Source organism: Rhinichthys klamathensis, unplaced genomic scaffold (genome assembly GCF_029890125.1).
Source record: "Rhinichthys klamathensis goyatoka isolate OS25496 unplaced genomic scaffold, OSU_Roscu_1.1 h1tg000409l_1, whole genome shotgun sequence".
In the NCBI taxonomy this organism is placed as follows: Eukaryota; Metazoa; Chordata; class Actinopteri; order Cypriniformes; family Leuciscidae; genus Rhinichthys; species Rhinichthys klamathensis.
Genome location: NW_026606909.1, coordinates 290203 through 305438, shown reverse-complemented (window position 1 = coordinate 305438; position 15236 = coordinate 290203). Strand labels below are relative to the sequence as shown.

General features: G+C 38.4%; 1 protein-coding gene across 3 annotated transcripts in view; it reads right to left on the bottom strand.

The window, feature by feature from the left end:
* itga11b (integrin, alpha 11b) overlaps positions 1-15236 on the bottom strand; it is a 48900-nt gene that overhangs the window by 12791 nt on the left and 20873 nt on the right. For all 3 annotated transcript variants that reach the window (XM_056234935.1, XM_056234936.1, XM_056234937.1), the window contains 11 exons: positions 14712-14860; positions 13974-14118; positions 13505-13667; positions 12532-12602; positions 8845-8989; positions 8156-8304; positions 4957-5100; positions 3309-3512; positions 2658-2788; positions 2144-2310; positions 870-1009 (listed from right to left, as the gene is read on the bottom strand). In XM_056234935.1, the coding sequence (XP_056090910.1) occupies positions 870-1009; positions 2144-2310; positions 2658-2788; positions 3309-3512; positions 4957-5100; positions 8156-8304; positions 8845-8989; positions 12532-12602; positions 13505-13667; positions 13974-14118; positions 14712-14860 (1608 nt within the window). The remainder of the gene's footprint in view (positions 1-869; positions 1010-2143; positions 2311-2657; positions 2789-3308; positions 3513-4956; positions 5101-8155; positions 8305-8844; positions 8990-12531; positions 12603-13504; positions 13668-13973; positions 14119-14711; positions 14861-15236) is intronic.

Genomic DNA, 15236 nt, shown 5'->3' with positions numbered 1-15236 from the left:
ATTTTCACTAACTGTATTTTCTTCTTGTTTAACCATGAAAATGTAATTTTCATAAGGAACAGAATAATGCTGATTCTAAGCGATTTGGATAAATGTATTTTGAAAATGTGATTTAAATAAAATCAGATGCAAATAAAATTAAATAGATCAAATAAATTAATAATAAACCATACCATGGTTTGCCAGAAACATTCATTTTTTTATGTTAAAACTTATTTTATATACATTTTATATACAAAAATTAAATATATATATATATATATGTAAGCCCAAATATTTTTTGAGGGAGCAGAAGCTAAACTATAGCTGTGTAATTGGCAGATTTTCTAATAGACCTGTGTTTGGTCTCTTCTGCTCACCAAGGCTGCATTTATTTAAACAAAAATATCGTAAAAATTGTGAAAAATGATTACAATTTAAAATAGCTGTTTTCTATGTGAATAAGATTTTATTCCTGTGATCAAAGCTGAATTTTCAGCATCATTACTCCAGTCTTCAGTGTCACATGATCCTTCAGAAATCACTCTAATATGAGGATTATTATTTACATGTATGATTATTATCAGTGTTGAAAACAGTTGTGCCGCTTTTGTGTGTGTAATATGTTTTCTTTTGGAATTCTTTTATTAATAGAACAGTATTTGTTTGAAACAGAAATCTTTTGTAATATTATAAATGTCTTTACTGTCCATTTTTCTCAATTTAATGGATCCTTATACTGAATAAACCTATTAATTTGTCTTTTTTTTCAGTGTAGTTGCTAGTGTCATGTCTCTCGCCTCACTCCACGCTTTCTTTTGCTCACATAAAAATGTAATCATGTAAGCTTAAACGGATGAACATGATGAGATGAACAGAGAGTGTCTCACGTGAACGTGGAAGTACACTTGCAGGCAGTATTTTGAGTCTGTCCGCAGGGTGACGTCTCTGGGCTGAGGGTCTTCGGTGCTGTCTAACACGACTCTGGGGAAATACCCGTTCTCCTCGAAGCCAAAGCTGTATCTCAGTGCTGAGCAGAAAGACAACATCTCAGTGTCAACAACAACAACAACAACAACAACAACATCTCAGTGTCTCAGTGCTTTTCCTGGAGCTCAAACAGTAGAGCGTTGGTGCTTGCAACGCTAAGGTCATGGATTTGATTCCCAGGGAAAGCAAGAACTGATAAGAATGTAAAATGTGTACCTTGAAAAGCAATGCAAGTCGCTTTGGATAAAAGCGTCTGCCAAATGCATAAATGTAAATCTATCGACAACAACATCTCGGTTTCTACATTGCAAGAAATTATACTTCTTGTCTGTTTTCCAGTTCAAATATCTACAAATAAACGAGTAAACATTGGTCATTTATACATATACCACAACACTGTAACAATGCAACGCCAGTAGAAAATCGGTGAATGTTCAGATATTTGTACTGGAAAACAACACAGAAATAAAACGAAAATGAATGAAAAATATATTTGGTAACACTTTACAATAAGATTCATTAGTTAACATGAACTAAGAATGAACAACACATCTACAGCATTTATTAATCTAAGTTAATATTCATTTTAACATTTAGTAATACGTTATTAAAATCAAAGGTTGTATTTGTTAACATTAGTTAATGCACCGTGAACTAACAATGAACAGCTGTATTTTTATTAACTAACATTAACAAATATTAATAAATACTGTAGCAAATGTATTGCTCATTATTAGTTCATAATACATTAATAATGTTAACTAATGAACCTTACTGTAAAGTGTTACCATATTTTTTAAGTGTGAAAATATGGCCATTGGATCACGTTTGATGAAGAGATGAATATTGTCTATGACTGCATGCATGACCCTCCAGACCTGATCTTATAAGTTCCAGATGGGAAACGAAGGGGAAGCCTGACACGGTTTTATGATGCTTTCCACGGGCTTTTCTCTCTCTAAATGCCGGGATTAAAGTGTTTTCTCTCTGGCCTGAGGCTTTATGCATTAGGAAAAACTGTTCTAATATTAAGGAGTGACCTTTCGTGGAAACATCTGAAAGAGATTACACACAGGCACAGGACACTGGAAAATACCACAAATGTGCTTCTATCATTCAGCCTTCTGATTGGTCAGTCATTTTCAGGTTCGCTGATGGATATCGAGTTACATACCGACTCTCTTTGGATCCGTCATCGGTGTCCGCGCCGTGACGTTCAGGCAAACGTTGGCCAACATACACGACACCTCTCGGCCTCCTCGGATGCAGTCTTTATTAAAAACATTGATTTTTGAAGGCTCAAAATTAACGCTGATCCCCACACGGACAACACTGCGAGACCTGTTCGAAAACACGTGAAGGTACAAAACTCTCTTGAAATCTCCATTATATTTCAATTGTGTATCATCTTTGTTTCTCCTAATGTGAATAGTTGTGTGTAACGCATTACAAGTAACTTGAGTTACGTAATCAGATTACTTTTTCAAGTAACTTGTAAAGTAACGCATTACTTTTAAAATTTAAAACAAAATATCTGAGTTACTTTTTCAAATAAGTAACGCCAGTTACTTTGTTTTCCCATTTATTGACTGACAGCTCTAGTTACTTTTTAAGGGAGTAACGCAATATTATAAGGCATTACTTTTCAAAGTAACTTTCCTCAACACTGATGAATAGTGCCAACTCACCAAAGCAGAACTGCAGCCCCTAAAGAGCCCACAGACAGATCTATGAGCTCATCTCCATTTACATCCATCATCCCATGAACACTGCGGCCGAAATAACGGAGACCTGGAGAGACGTCACCACCGGCTATTCTCTGAGATCCAGGGCGATGAAACATTCATATTGAGGAAATAACCCAGGTAACACAGAATATTTAGCTAATGTTACCATTCATTTATTAAAGCATTATTTCTAAACATTCTCTGAACGTTCAAAACGTCTAGTTTTTTTTAAAGTTGTGATGTAATGTTAAGCAAACATTCCATTTTATAATTCTACGAACATTATGGGAATGTTACTTTTGAATGTTCTCTGAACATCCCAAATACCAGATAACTTTGAACGAACATTCTATTAACGTTAATGGAATAATGTTGTTCAGAACCTTGCCAGAACGTTAGCCAAGAACTCTACTTTACTTTATTATTATCCACGTTGTGGAAAATGATCTCTGGCTCCACAGTGTACATATACATCAGCACATAAATACACAAGAAAAAAACGTTCCCTGTTAGCTGAAAGTGCAAAAGGTCATACTTGTTCTTTTTTGTATTTTGGCATTACTGGAATTGTGTTTAATAAAGTAAAATCAGTGACTCTCAGATGAGTCTTACCTGTTTGTATTTAGGTTGGATGCTTTTTTGTCGGCCATAGAAGAGATAGATAGCTCCTTTGTGGTTGTCTTCCAGTGGCGCTCCCACTACCAGTTCACTGAAGCCGTCACCATTCAAGTCCGGAAGGGCGGACATAGCCGCACCAAAACGAGAATCATGGGCCTGTTCTGATGGTCCAAGAGTCCCATCCGCTATAAAAGAGCCCTGTAGAATAAGGAGAGAGAGAGAGAAAGACAAGAAAATAGTTGTGTTCAGAATAGCATGGATATAAGCATGTATAATAGCACGTGTTCACTATAGCATGTATGACCTCATAATGTTGTCATCTCACAAGTTTGGTTAGTTGGTATTTTTTGATAAAATAATCTTCCGCTTCAATCATCAAACTGTGTAGGCTACTATATATTTAGTTTATTTACCTAGTCTTCCCAATACTTCAGAAATATAGCCTACAACAGAATGCATTTATTTCAAAACACACGAAATATAATATAATATAATATAATATAATATAATATAATATAATATAATATAAAATAATATAATATAATATAATGACGTCACATTAATTCAGTGTCAGGTGTTTTTCAGTAACCGCTAGGACGGATTGAATTAATTCAGTAGGATTCGTTCGTTCATTGATTCCAACCTATGATTCAAACACACTAAGCAGCAGTTCCTTATTTCCTGGTTCATTTGAAGAACTCATTAAAGAACCAGCTCATACGAGCCATTTGTTTATGAAACAGACTAGGTCCGTAAACTGGTGGTCACGCTAAATGTTTATGAGCCACTAAAATAACCGACTCTTAAGAGTAATTTGTTGGCGAATCGGACTACGGCCTTGTTGCGCTGAACTAAAGGAATTAAAGGAACCATGTCATATGTTCTTTTCTAATGAATCGTATTACAGTAGCGTTGTAGCTCTCTTTCTCTCTTTATTAATCGTATTACAGTAGCGCGAAAACTGTTTGTTTTTATGTGCAACTCGGAAGAACAACTCAATACATGATGATGAACTCAATACATTGAATATGATGAGGAGGTCTTCTCCTCGTCATATTCAATTCAGTCTACAAGCTCACCACTCAGGTAACAAACACAGTTATTATGTATTAAACAATTATGGGGCGCTATATATTTACCGTGATGATGTTCTTTAAACAAGCGATGTTGATTCTAAAGCCCCTTTGACAGATTGAATCAGTGGACTGATTCGAACCAACCCGTAGTTCGTTTGTGAGTCTGTTGAATGACTCATTAAAAGAACCGGCTCATAAAAGCCATTCGTTTTGCAACACAGACCCTCGGTGTAGGTCTTGATTCACGGGAACGGTTGTTCTAATTTCGCGCATCTCTTTGTTTTTACGTGCAGCTCGGGAGGGCAACTCATTATACGATCTATTTTTTTTTTTTTTTTTTTACCTCATATTCGAGTCAACCTACAAACTCACCACTCAGGTAGGCTAACAAAAAATATATTATGTATTTTGCTGTGGCGCTGTAGATTTACCGTGAGGTGCGTAAACAAGCGGTGTACGTTAGGCCTAAAGGCTGTTAACGGTGCATGTGCTACTTATGTTTAACAGACTTTCCTAGCACCAGTATTCTTTGAGATAACATTATGTTGTTGTGTTTATGTTGTCACCTGTGAGTTGATAGTGTAGATGTAAATTCGGCCTTTCTCCCACCCTCTGTATAAGTACATGGGAGCTCCCACAAGTAAAAGATCTGTCAATCCATCGTCATCCAGATCAATCGGTGCCAACTCACTTCCATAATATGACCCAATCTGCAATTCACCAAAAACACACTCATGTCAGCATTTGATATACAAATACATTAGGCCATATATGCAACTGTTCTGCATGGTTTCTAAATGGTTGCTACTTTCTTAACTAAAGAGTCCCTCAAGTCAATGCAATATGTTTCACCTGTAAATTTGTTTTTTACTCCCGTTTTATCATTCACTTGGTGAGAATCTCAAGTTTAATCACTTAGTCACAAGATTGATGATCTGAGGAACCACACAATTATGTGGTGTGATGGGAAAAGCAATGCATTTAGAAACTTAAAATAATTAGAAAATTGAATAAATTGCGTGCCAAAACGTTTCACAGTTTCGTTTTCAAAGTTTTTCTGTATTTTTTGTTGAAAAGGCACTTCGTGGACTTGCTCCAACCAAAGTGATTTGAATGCTGACATTGTAATGATGCTTAAATTTCTTTATAAAGTAACATTTTAATTCAAGTTAACATTTCACACCAACCAGAAAAATATTTAGTCGTATTTCAACAGCCACACAATATATTTTTTTCTATTGCATCAGTGTATGGCAGATTCTTCCGTTACCTCGCTGTTTTGAACTCCCGAGAAAAGTTCCCGTCGGCTTTACAAATGGCAGAAAACCGGAGACACACTTTATCACATTCCCGTCTAAGTGCTTCCCTAAGGGCTCACACACACACGGTCTGGTGCATAACAGGTTGATAGCTAAATGAATGTTGTGGTCGGCGACCGGCAGCGTTTGAAACAGCGTTTATTGTGTGCATTCACTGTATGCCATGCGTACACACAAACAAACAAACAAACACACACACACACACACACACACACACACACACACACACACACACACACACACACACACACACACACACACACACACACACACACACACACACACACACACACACACACACACACACACACACACACACACACACACACGCGTGCAGATGAGATTCACATGGGCCATAGAGACGCCTGCCCATCTGGAGCGGGTGACTGAGTCTAGACCTTCACATGCCGTCTCCTGTCCACACACATGGTCCGCATTAATCTACTGATGTGCTTCTCTAATCAAACACGCCACCGTTTCAGAGAGAGAAGGTATGATGGAAAAATGCAGACAGATGGATTAAGGAAGGAGTTAAGAGAAACGTTCACTATTTAGGCCAAGTGTACCCTGCTTTTACATGCACTATTTCATGCAAATTAGTCCTATTATAGATTATTGACAACACGGCACTATTTGTGCAATTGACGTCACACTATTACCATCTGTGGAACGCAGATGTTAAATTTCTGTAAAATTCTGTTTAAAAGAGGCGATTGTGTACGTTTTGTGCTGATAATGGCATTGGTTTATCAAATGATGGAGAAGAACATTATAAATGGGCTGTTTTTGCTCTGATCTTTGCACTCTTTCACTCTCTTGCAACTTCATTGGTTGTTTTGTACAATTATGATTTAGAATATAACAATTCAGTTTACAGCATGTTAAACAGCAAAATGCTCAATCCACATTCTTTATTCATGATTTTGTACAAGTAGAGTCAAAAATCTTGCGGGATTTATTTGTCGAAAAGGTGCCAAGGGTTTTGAATGCTCCTGACATGGTAATTACGACTTCCCAACAATCCATAAAATACGATCCTTCCAGGAGGACTTTAATGTAGGGATGTCCCGATCAGGTTTTTTTGCCATCGAGTCCGAGTCATTTGATTTTGAGTATCTACCGATACCGAGTCCTGATCCGATACTTATATAATACATAAAAAAGAATAAAGAAGAGAGAAAAAACAGATCCAGGATGTTCCTTATTTTTTATTTAATTCACCTTATTTTAACATTCAACAACTGTTAACAAACAGAGCACTTCTGTGAGGTAGCTTGAACAATCAAGTAATAAATAACATAAAATCTTCACTTTTGGACTTTAGTGCAACAGTAAATATAGAAAAAGTCTAATATAAAAACAAATAGCACCTCAACTTAAAATACCTGGCAGGCATGTAAACAAAAAATAAAAATGTTTTAAAAGTGTATAAAAAAAATGAGAATACAATATGGGTGTAACAGTTCACAAAATTTGCGGTTTAAAAATAGAAAAACTATTTTTAAATAAGTTTGAGTTTTCCTACATCTTGAAACTTTCAGGTTTATAAATGGGGGTAATCTTTGAAGGATGAACAAATAATGTTTTGGTAATCACATTAAAAATAACATTTAAATATATATTTATATAATATTTGAGTTTTGAAGTGCAACATTAACTCCATGTTCATTCACGGCACAAAGTTTCTCCTGGTTTCCACGTCAGCGCTGTTTGATCTAATAGAGATCTACGGTTAATAACGGAGAAATGTGAATGCTCTCACTAGATCTCGCAGCGATGTTATTACTTCAGTGGCGAATTCAAATGTTTTCTTCACTGGATCTCTCAGCACAGTGTCGCTTGATCTCGCGCTGCACAGATGCTGCTGGTCCGAATATAATGAGAAGCGCAGTTTCGTTCCGCTTTCATTACGTTTGCCATTTGATGTTGCGCAAGGTTGTGGTGATCGCGCCAGCGCTGATTTTGTCTGCAGGAAAAATGGTCCTAGGAATCGTTCGGTTTGTATGCGTACTGAACCGGAAGCCTCGTACCGAAACGGTTCAATAATTACGAATACCGTTACACCCCTAATTTACATATATCCGAGTCCTGATCGGCAGGTAACATCCGATTCCGATCGAGTCTGAAACCACGTGATCGGGCCCGATTTCCGATCGCGTGATCGGATCGGGACATCCCTACTTTAATGTACCTTTTCATACTATGTAGTTGCGGTTTCGTTAGTCAGGACTGTAGGCACACCTGATCTAGGCTGCTCGACTATATTAAAAACCATTCTTTGCAAAAACAATTATAAGTTTTTAAAAAGTAATAATTTTTAGTAGGCCTTATTGTTGAGCTCTGTCATGGTTGGTGGTACCATGGTGTTCTTGGAAGTACCTTGCAGTACCATGTAAATACTTTCCACCGTACTTTCTTTAAAACATGAAAGTGTGATCAGCTTTACCTGCTGACCGTAGAGAGAATGCAGTATGGTGAGGTTTCCACTGTTGGTCAGGGTGAAGATAACCACCTTTCCCGTGTGGTTGAATCGAGGGGCTCCAGCAACGTACAGCTGACCGTACTGAGCCGACACCACCGAGGACACCATGTACCCTAGAAACAATTAGCATATTTATACACATTATAAATAAATATAAGCTATCTGTCAATTGACTTTTTTGGTGGAAAAATGCACAATGCAGAGGAACATTAGGAAAGACAGCATGTATTTCTCGATGCTGGTATTTGCTGAGGTAGTTTGCTGGTCAAGCTAGTTGAGTTGCCTGATGTATTAAAATTAGTTCATACGACACAAGAAAAGACCTTTTATAACTTTCTTTGAAGAACAGACTGATATTAAAGTCTTATATTCCTCTTCATAGCACTCAAATCTCTTACACTTTCATCTATTTAAACTTGTCAGGTAATTTTTTATTGCAAAAATGAATGCCATTGATATACACCCTAGTGCAACACGTCTTGATTTAATGGGTTTTAATATGTGGATACACAACATAAGCTGGTAAAGAATAGAGTGAACATTCTTGACCAATTCTTTTATGTTCCACAGAAGTAAGAAAGTCATAAGGGTTTTTGAACGACTCAATTTTTTCCATCATGGAATCAGATCCTCATTAGGCTTAGTTTTCTTACCCAGATATGCTGCGTGGTTCTTCAGTTCCTCTGGGAACTCTTTCGTGTAAGAAGACTTTGGTGGGATGACTTTACCGTGACGGGTCTCCTTCAGAACAGCTCCGTTCCAGTCGTATGCGCCAACGGCACCAACCAGAATCCCATCCTTTAAGAGAATGGTTTGCATCTTTTTTTGTTCACATTCAAAAATCCCTTTTACCAAATGTTAGTTTTTTGAAAGGAATATACACACAATCACAACACAACATACAGACAGTCTTGCATCAGGTCTGGGTTCATGTACCTGAAGGGAGGATTCAATGATTATTATAGGATCATGACAAACGGCCTGGCAGGGACTTCAGCGGTATAGGGAATGCAAACCGAGCGTTTGCCAAACCTCACCGATCTGAGAGCTTCTGCCAAAAACTCTGCACTGTTTTAACATCTGGGACTAGCATTTAAACGCATTTCTGACCAATACCACCACTGCACTCAAATACGCTCGGCCACAGTCCTTTTCCAGTTCTGTTTCTGAGTAACACTGAATATCAAGTGCTAACTATCTAAATGCATGATGCTATCAACTCAATGCCACAATACTAGAATGTTGTGGGTGGTTGCCAGTGCATTGCAATGCAGTTGCTCAAGAGTTTTCAGTATTATTTTAGTATTAAAATTCTCTGGCTTGATCCTGAATGCATGCGAGCGAGTGCAGCAGTCTGAATAGAGAGCTAAAACGCACTGCGTTCACTGCCAAAGTTTTCCTCATGCAATGTCGACGTGGACACTTTGACAGCGTTCCATGGCACATTTGCACAATAAACTCTCTCCAATACACTGTGGGTTCCATTTGCTTTTATTAGTGGTGCTTGCAAAGGCAAACCCCTGAACAAACCCTAATCCTGAGTATTAAACATCACAGCGTTTTACTCGTCCTGCACGATTTGTGCAAATGACATGAATGATTCCTCAAATTGTGTGGGTTGATGAAGAATACACTAACAACTGCCAGGCAACCACCTAACAATGCCTAGGTATAATGTTGTGATCTCATCAAGTCAGAAATAACGCAATTATGAGTTTCTGAAAAATAAAAACTATTCATGTCTAAACAAAATGGCATTGGTTTCAATCGTTAAAAGTAGTAAGATATCATTTTACCATTTATTATGTAATGTTATTGTGGCTGTGCGATTTATAGCGCTCTTTCTTGGTCCTTTAATACTTTGCAGGAGCATAAAGATGATAATTAATGTTCTGTCATGACAACTCTCTGAGTGTTTGGCATGGTAACTGATATAACAATGTTGATATGTTTGGTCTTGGTGGAATAGATTTGCTACGCTGCTGTTTGTTATTGCTGATGCCGTTGCTGCTGTTTCTGCAGCTGCAGAGCAAGTACGGGACTTGCTACTACCAATATATATGCAACACGCTGCTATGAGCAAGTAAGACATGCTGCTGCTGTACAGAATAGCATACATGAACTGGGGAAGGTGAAGGGTTTCTTAGGCCTCGTTTACACTGCAGGTCTTGATGCCCAATTCTGATTTGTTGCCTATATCCGTCCGTTCTTTCAACACGTTCTTTCAATTGGGACCCATATCCGATTAATGTGTTTACACTTGACATACTATCTGAAACATCGCGCATGCTTAAAGGGGGTTCTTGCACAGATGGACGAACGTGAAATATGCTTGGTGCTAGCTCTGCCATATATGCGAAGTTCGCCAAACATCAGCATGATTTTGAGGTAGAGAAGGACAAAAAGTGCCATCATTGTAGCCTGCGCATATGCTTCAGTTATTGTGTGCGAGAGAGATCTCAGGACTGGCGGGAGCATATTGTGGCGGGCTTTAACGAGAAGCAGTGGGTCCGAAATTTTAGGATGAGCAAGCCAGCCTTTGATATTTTCGTGTCAACGTTTGTCCACATTCCTCTCCTGGGCCATCCGTCCCTTTGCAGATCCGCGTCGGGGTTGCTCTCGTTGTTAAACTGCGGATACTTTGCCTAATGCCTCAGAAAATCCGATCTGCCTGTTATTCGACAGTCGCATTGGCACATATCTGATTTATATCTGATTTATTTCCACATATGAACGAGGCCTGAAACCGATCTCGAAATATCCGAATGCATGCGGTTTTTTTTCCCTGTTTACACAGTCATAGAACACATCCGATCTGTGTCACTACTGTTGCTGTGAGCTCATTGGCTACTGATACAGCAGAGACCAATCAGCTGTGTCCTATAGAGAATGATGTGATTGCAACCAGATTGAGTTAAGGACCAATCAGTCTGCGCCATCTAGAGTTTCATAACAGAACTTTGTATTAGTTAAGTATTTTATTGTCATCAACATGAACACGAACATTGATCCATTTAAGCATTTTGAGCATCACCACAGAAACTAATCATAGGCTTAGAGTTGATTTTAAGGTAAAACAACATAGGCCTATATCCCAATTATGCTGCCTTCTAAGATTCTTTAATCCAAAATCTAAAGCAGCAACATCCTTTGCGGAAAAGGCAGTCCCACAATGCATTGCAGACTTAGAGATGCAGACGATGTGCGATAACTGTTAATTACAAGTTAACTCAATATTGGTGTGTTCTTTTGTATTTTTATGCTTGTTGGAGTATCATGTTGTTTTCTAATGACAGATAGTCATATCGATCGATAGTCATATAAGTTGCCTATTGAGTAAATCAGATTCTATTTCATTTTCTATTCTATTTCACCAACATAGGCAGAAGACAGCAGTGTAAGTCACAAGGTTTTGCAACCAAGTTATTCTTTTTTTCGAGGCCTGGCACCTCTTAGGCTCTTTACAAAACAAAAGCAGTGAAAACTAGCATACCATGTCCGTGTCAGCGGCCCAAGCTTATAAACTGACTTCCAAACGTTTTATTTCCATCTGATGGACACTAAAGTCTTTTCCTTATAAAACGAAACAAAGTCATTCCTTTAAAAACATTTACAGCCACAAGCAAAAAAGACAAAAGTCTTTCTTTACAAATAAAGTCACATGCACAAGCGTGCACATAAAACACAAGGGCACGTGTGTGAGCGTGTTTGTGTGAGGGTTCCTCACTCAAGGAGCGTAATTCAGCAAAACCATATGTGTTCTCTGGACCTCGTTCCCTCAAGAATGAAAAAAACTTTCCGAGACGTTATCTCCCGTCTCGAATTGCCACTGTCAGGAGCAGCTCCTGGGATCCAACAGTGAAAGTTATGAAAAAAATGTTATTTTTCTCCGGGTAAGTTGTCCTTCACCTAACACAAAAAGAGGCCCTCTCCTCCGTGAAAAATAGTCCTTCTCTCCTTCATGCCGCTCACTTTCAAGAAGTCTGTTTTCATGCCGCTCAGAGCATGTGGAACAGCTTCAAACATAAACAAACCTTATTTTAATTGAAAGAGTGGCATTTCATGCTTCTGTCGGGCCCTAAAAGGACGTATCTCAGGTTTGTTTCCCCATGGGCACAGAGCGGTAAACAAATCATTCTTTCAATGACTCTTTATTTTGACTGATGCCGTAGTTTCTGCTCCAGGCTAATGCAAGAGCTTCAAACTCAATCACAGAGTGCAAAGAGCAAAATAACAGCATTTCGTGCACCTCACTGAGTACTTAATATAATTCTCCACACATTAGTGCTGTTGTCAATATTTATATTTCTTCTGCTTGAAATGGATGGAGATGCACTCACCTCCACGATATGTGTGGAGAATCCAGCTTGAGACATCTGCAAACCAAAGGCTGTACCATTCTGGTTGGTGCCTGCAGAAAAGTCAAAAATTGAGTGTATTGCTGTGCAAAATTCACTGTGATGATGCTAATGTGTTGTGTGTGGTTGGCAGGCTGTTGCTGTAGTTTTTATGTTGCTGTGCAGTTAATAAGGTATTCTGAGGTCCTGTTTACACTTGGTATTAAAGATGCATTTTGATCGATCAGATCACAATCGGAAGACGCTAAATACAGGTGTAAACGGGGTCTACAACATTGTAAGCTTGTCCACTTTTGACCACTTCCAGAGGTAGTTAAAAATGCATTTGACCAAATTGCTTTCGTAGTGTAAACGCTCATGTGGTCGAATGTGTTCAAACAGCCACAAACAAACGCATAAACTATGGGAAGCGCGCCAGCCAGATGGGATTTTGGACCCAAGTTTGGTTTGAAGATGAAAAATGTACCAAGTACAATGTTCTCTCACCGTTCCTGATTTCTAACACACACACACACACACACACACACAGCGTTTGGCTGGTCTTGCTGCTCTCCGTATGTTTTCCCGTCGTCTCTGGTCATGTTCATATGTAAATTGTGTGAGTTTATTCCGTCAATAAGATCAATATATCTGAACAAGCCCAAATATTTACCCGCCCATGGACCCTCCCCTTGAAGAAATCAGGACAGAAGTGTTTGAAAGTGGACAAAAGAGATGGATTAAAACATCAGGTGTAACTGGAATGTGTCTCCCTCGTACTTGTGATTTGATCGACCGAAACGCATCTTAATACCAGGTGTAAACAGGGCCTGAGTGGTTTAAATGTTGATGTGTGGTTTCTACAGTCTTTCATGTTGCTATGCGTTCTGGTGGTTTTCTGTGGCATTCTGGTCTCTAGATACATGGGATTATGCTTATGTTTAACATTTATTCACTAATTTCACAGAGTTTATACCCTCCAAGCTGAAGATCTTCTCCCCCAGAGCATCAACGATATCCTTCAGGGCCGACTCGTCGGTGACGCTGAAGAAGTGCTCCTCGGGATCAGTGGCAATGAACTTGATTTCCCTCAGAAAAGCTTTAGGATTGATTCCTCGCCGATTATAGTAGCCAAGAACCTGGAACGGCATTGAAAATCAGTTGCACTTTATTTTACAGTACTTGCTAAGAAAGTACGAGGTAATATAAGGTAACTGTATGGGTTTAGGTTATTGTAATTATTATAATAAGTAGCCTACATAGTATGTATATGGGGAACAGGACTGTAAATTAAAGTGCTACCGCAATATCAGAATTATATTCACCTGTTCAATCTGTGCACCTGCTTGAAAACTTCTCAAGAGTTTGAGTTACATGACTGACGGACCAAAGTAAACCTGAATAACACATCTGGAGGATTTCACTGGAAAGAAACAGTAACTCACCGCAATACCATACAAGGTGATATTATCCTTCTCACTTTCTTCCACGGCTTTCTGTAGGTCTGGGCTGTCATGCGATTCTCCATCAGTGATGACAATCATGACTTTCTTAGCGTCTGGACGACCTCCTTGTTTGAATGCTTGAGTTCTGTTATAAATACATACACACAGTAAATGAGTGAATCACACTAAAAAAATTTATCTTTGGCTGACTTTGATTCAAAATACCACAATATTAACCCCCTAAAAAACTACTATTTTAAATACCAATAAATTGAACATTAACAAGTCTCCCCATTTATATTCATCTTGCTTAAAATGCATAAAATAATACTTTATTTTAACATTTACTCTCCCTATCCAACCCCATGAAAAGCATGATGCGAAATGGAAATCCTGTTTTCTTTATTTTATCGAGCTACTTAATTGAAACATGTTCTTTTTACATGAAATCATTAAGTTAAGCCAAAAAGTTACATGAAGCTATCTTGTTTGAACTAGAAACCCGATACAATGACGCTTATAATTAAATTAATTGGTACAAAGGGATGTAGTTTATAAATAAATGTCCCAGTTTAACATTATTTCTGTTAGCTGATCCAAAATGACGCTTCGCTTTAGTGTGATTTGTGCAATTTCAAATCCCCTTGACTCATTTGATTTGCCTTATTTCCGTTGTAAATAATGATGCAGAGAAGTTTATGGATGGCAAACAGACAAAACACAAACATGGCAGTGTACCGAGCCGCATTAATCCCCAGAGCCGTGCGCGTCTCCTCTCCACCTCGCTGTTCGATATTCTTAGCCGCTGCTACAACCTCATCAACCGTACGGAAATCATCCAGCCGAAACTCGTTCACTACTCGTGCGCCATACTGCACCACACCTACCTGGACAACAGGACACAACACCAGGTGAGAGGCATCATCTACATTACACTTGCTTTCACATGACGCACTCTTGTCAAATTCTGTTGTTCAACTTAAGGCTGGAATACACTACATGATTTTGGTCCAAATTCAATGCTAGTTTTCTCAAGTCTCTAGATTTCAGTTAACAGATTCCAGAGGTGGACAGTAACAGCACATTTACTCGAGTACTGTACTTAAGTACACTTTGAGTATCTGTACTTTACTTGAGTATTATTTTTTTCGGGAAACTTTTTACTTTAACTTCACTACATTTGAAAGACAAATATCGTACTTTTACTCCACTACATTTCTGTCAAGGTCCTTGAGTATAAAGTAGTGAGGTCAGTCAGGGGAT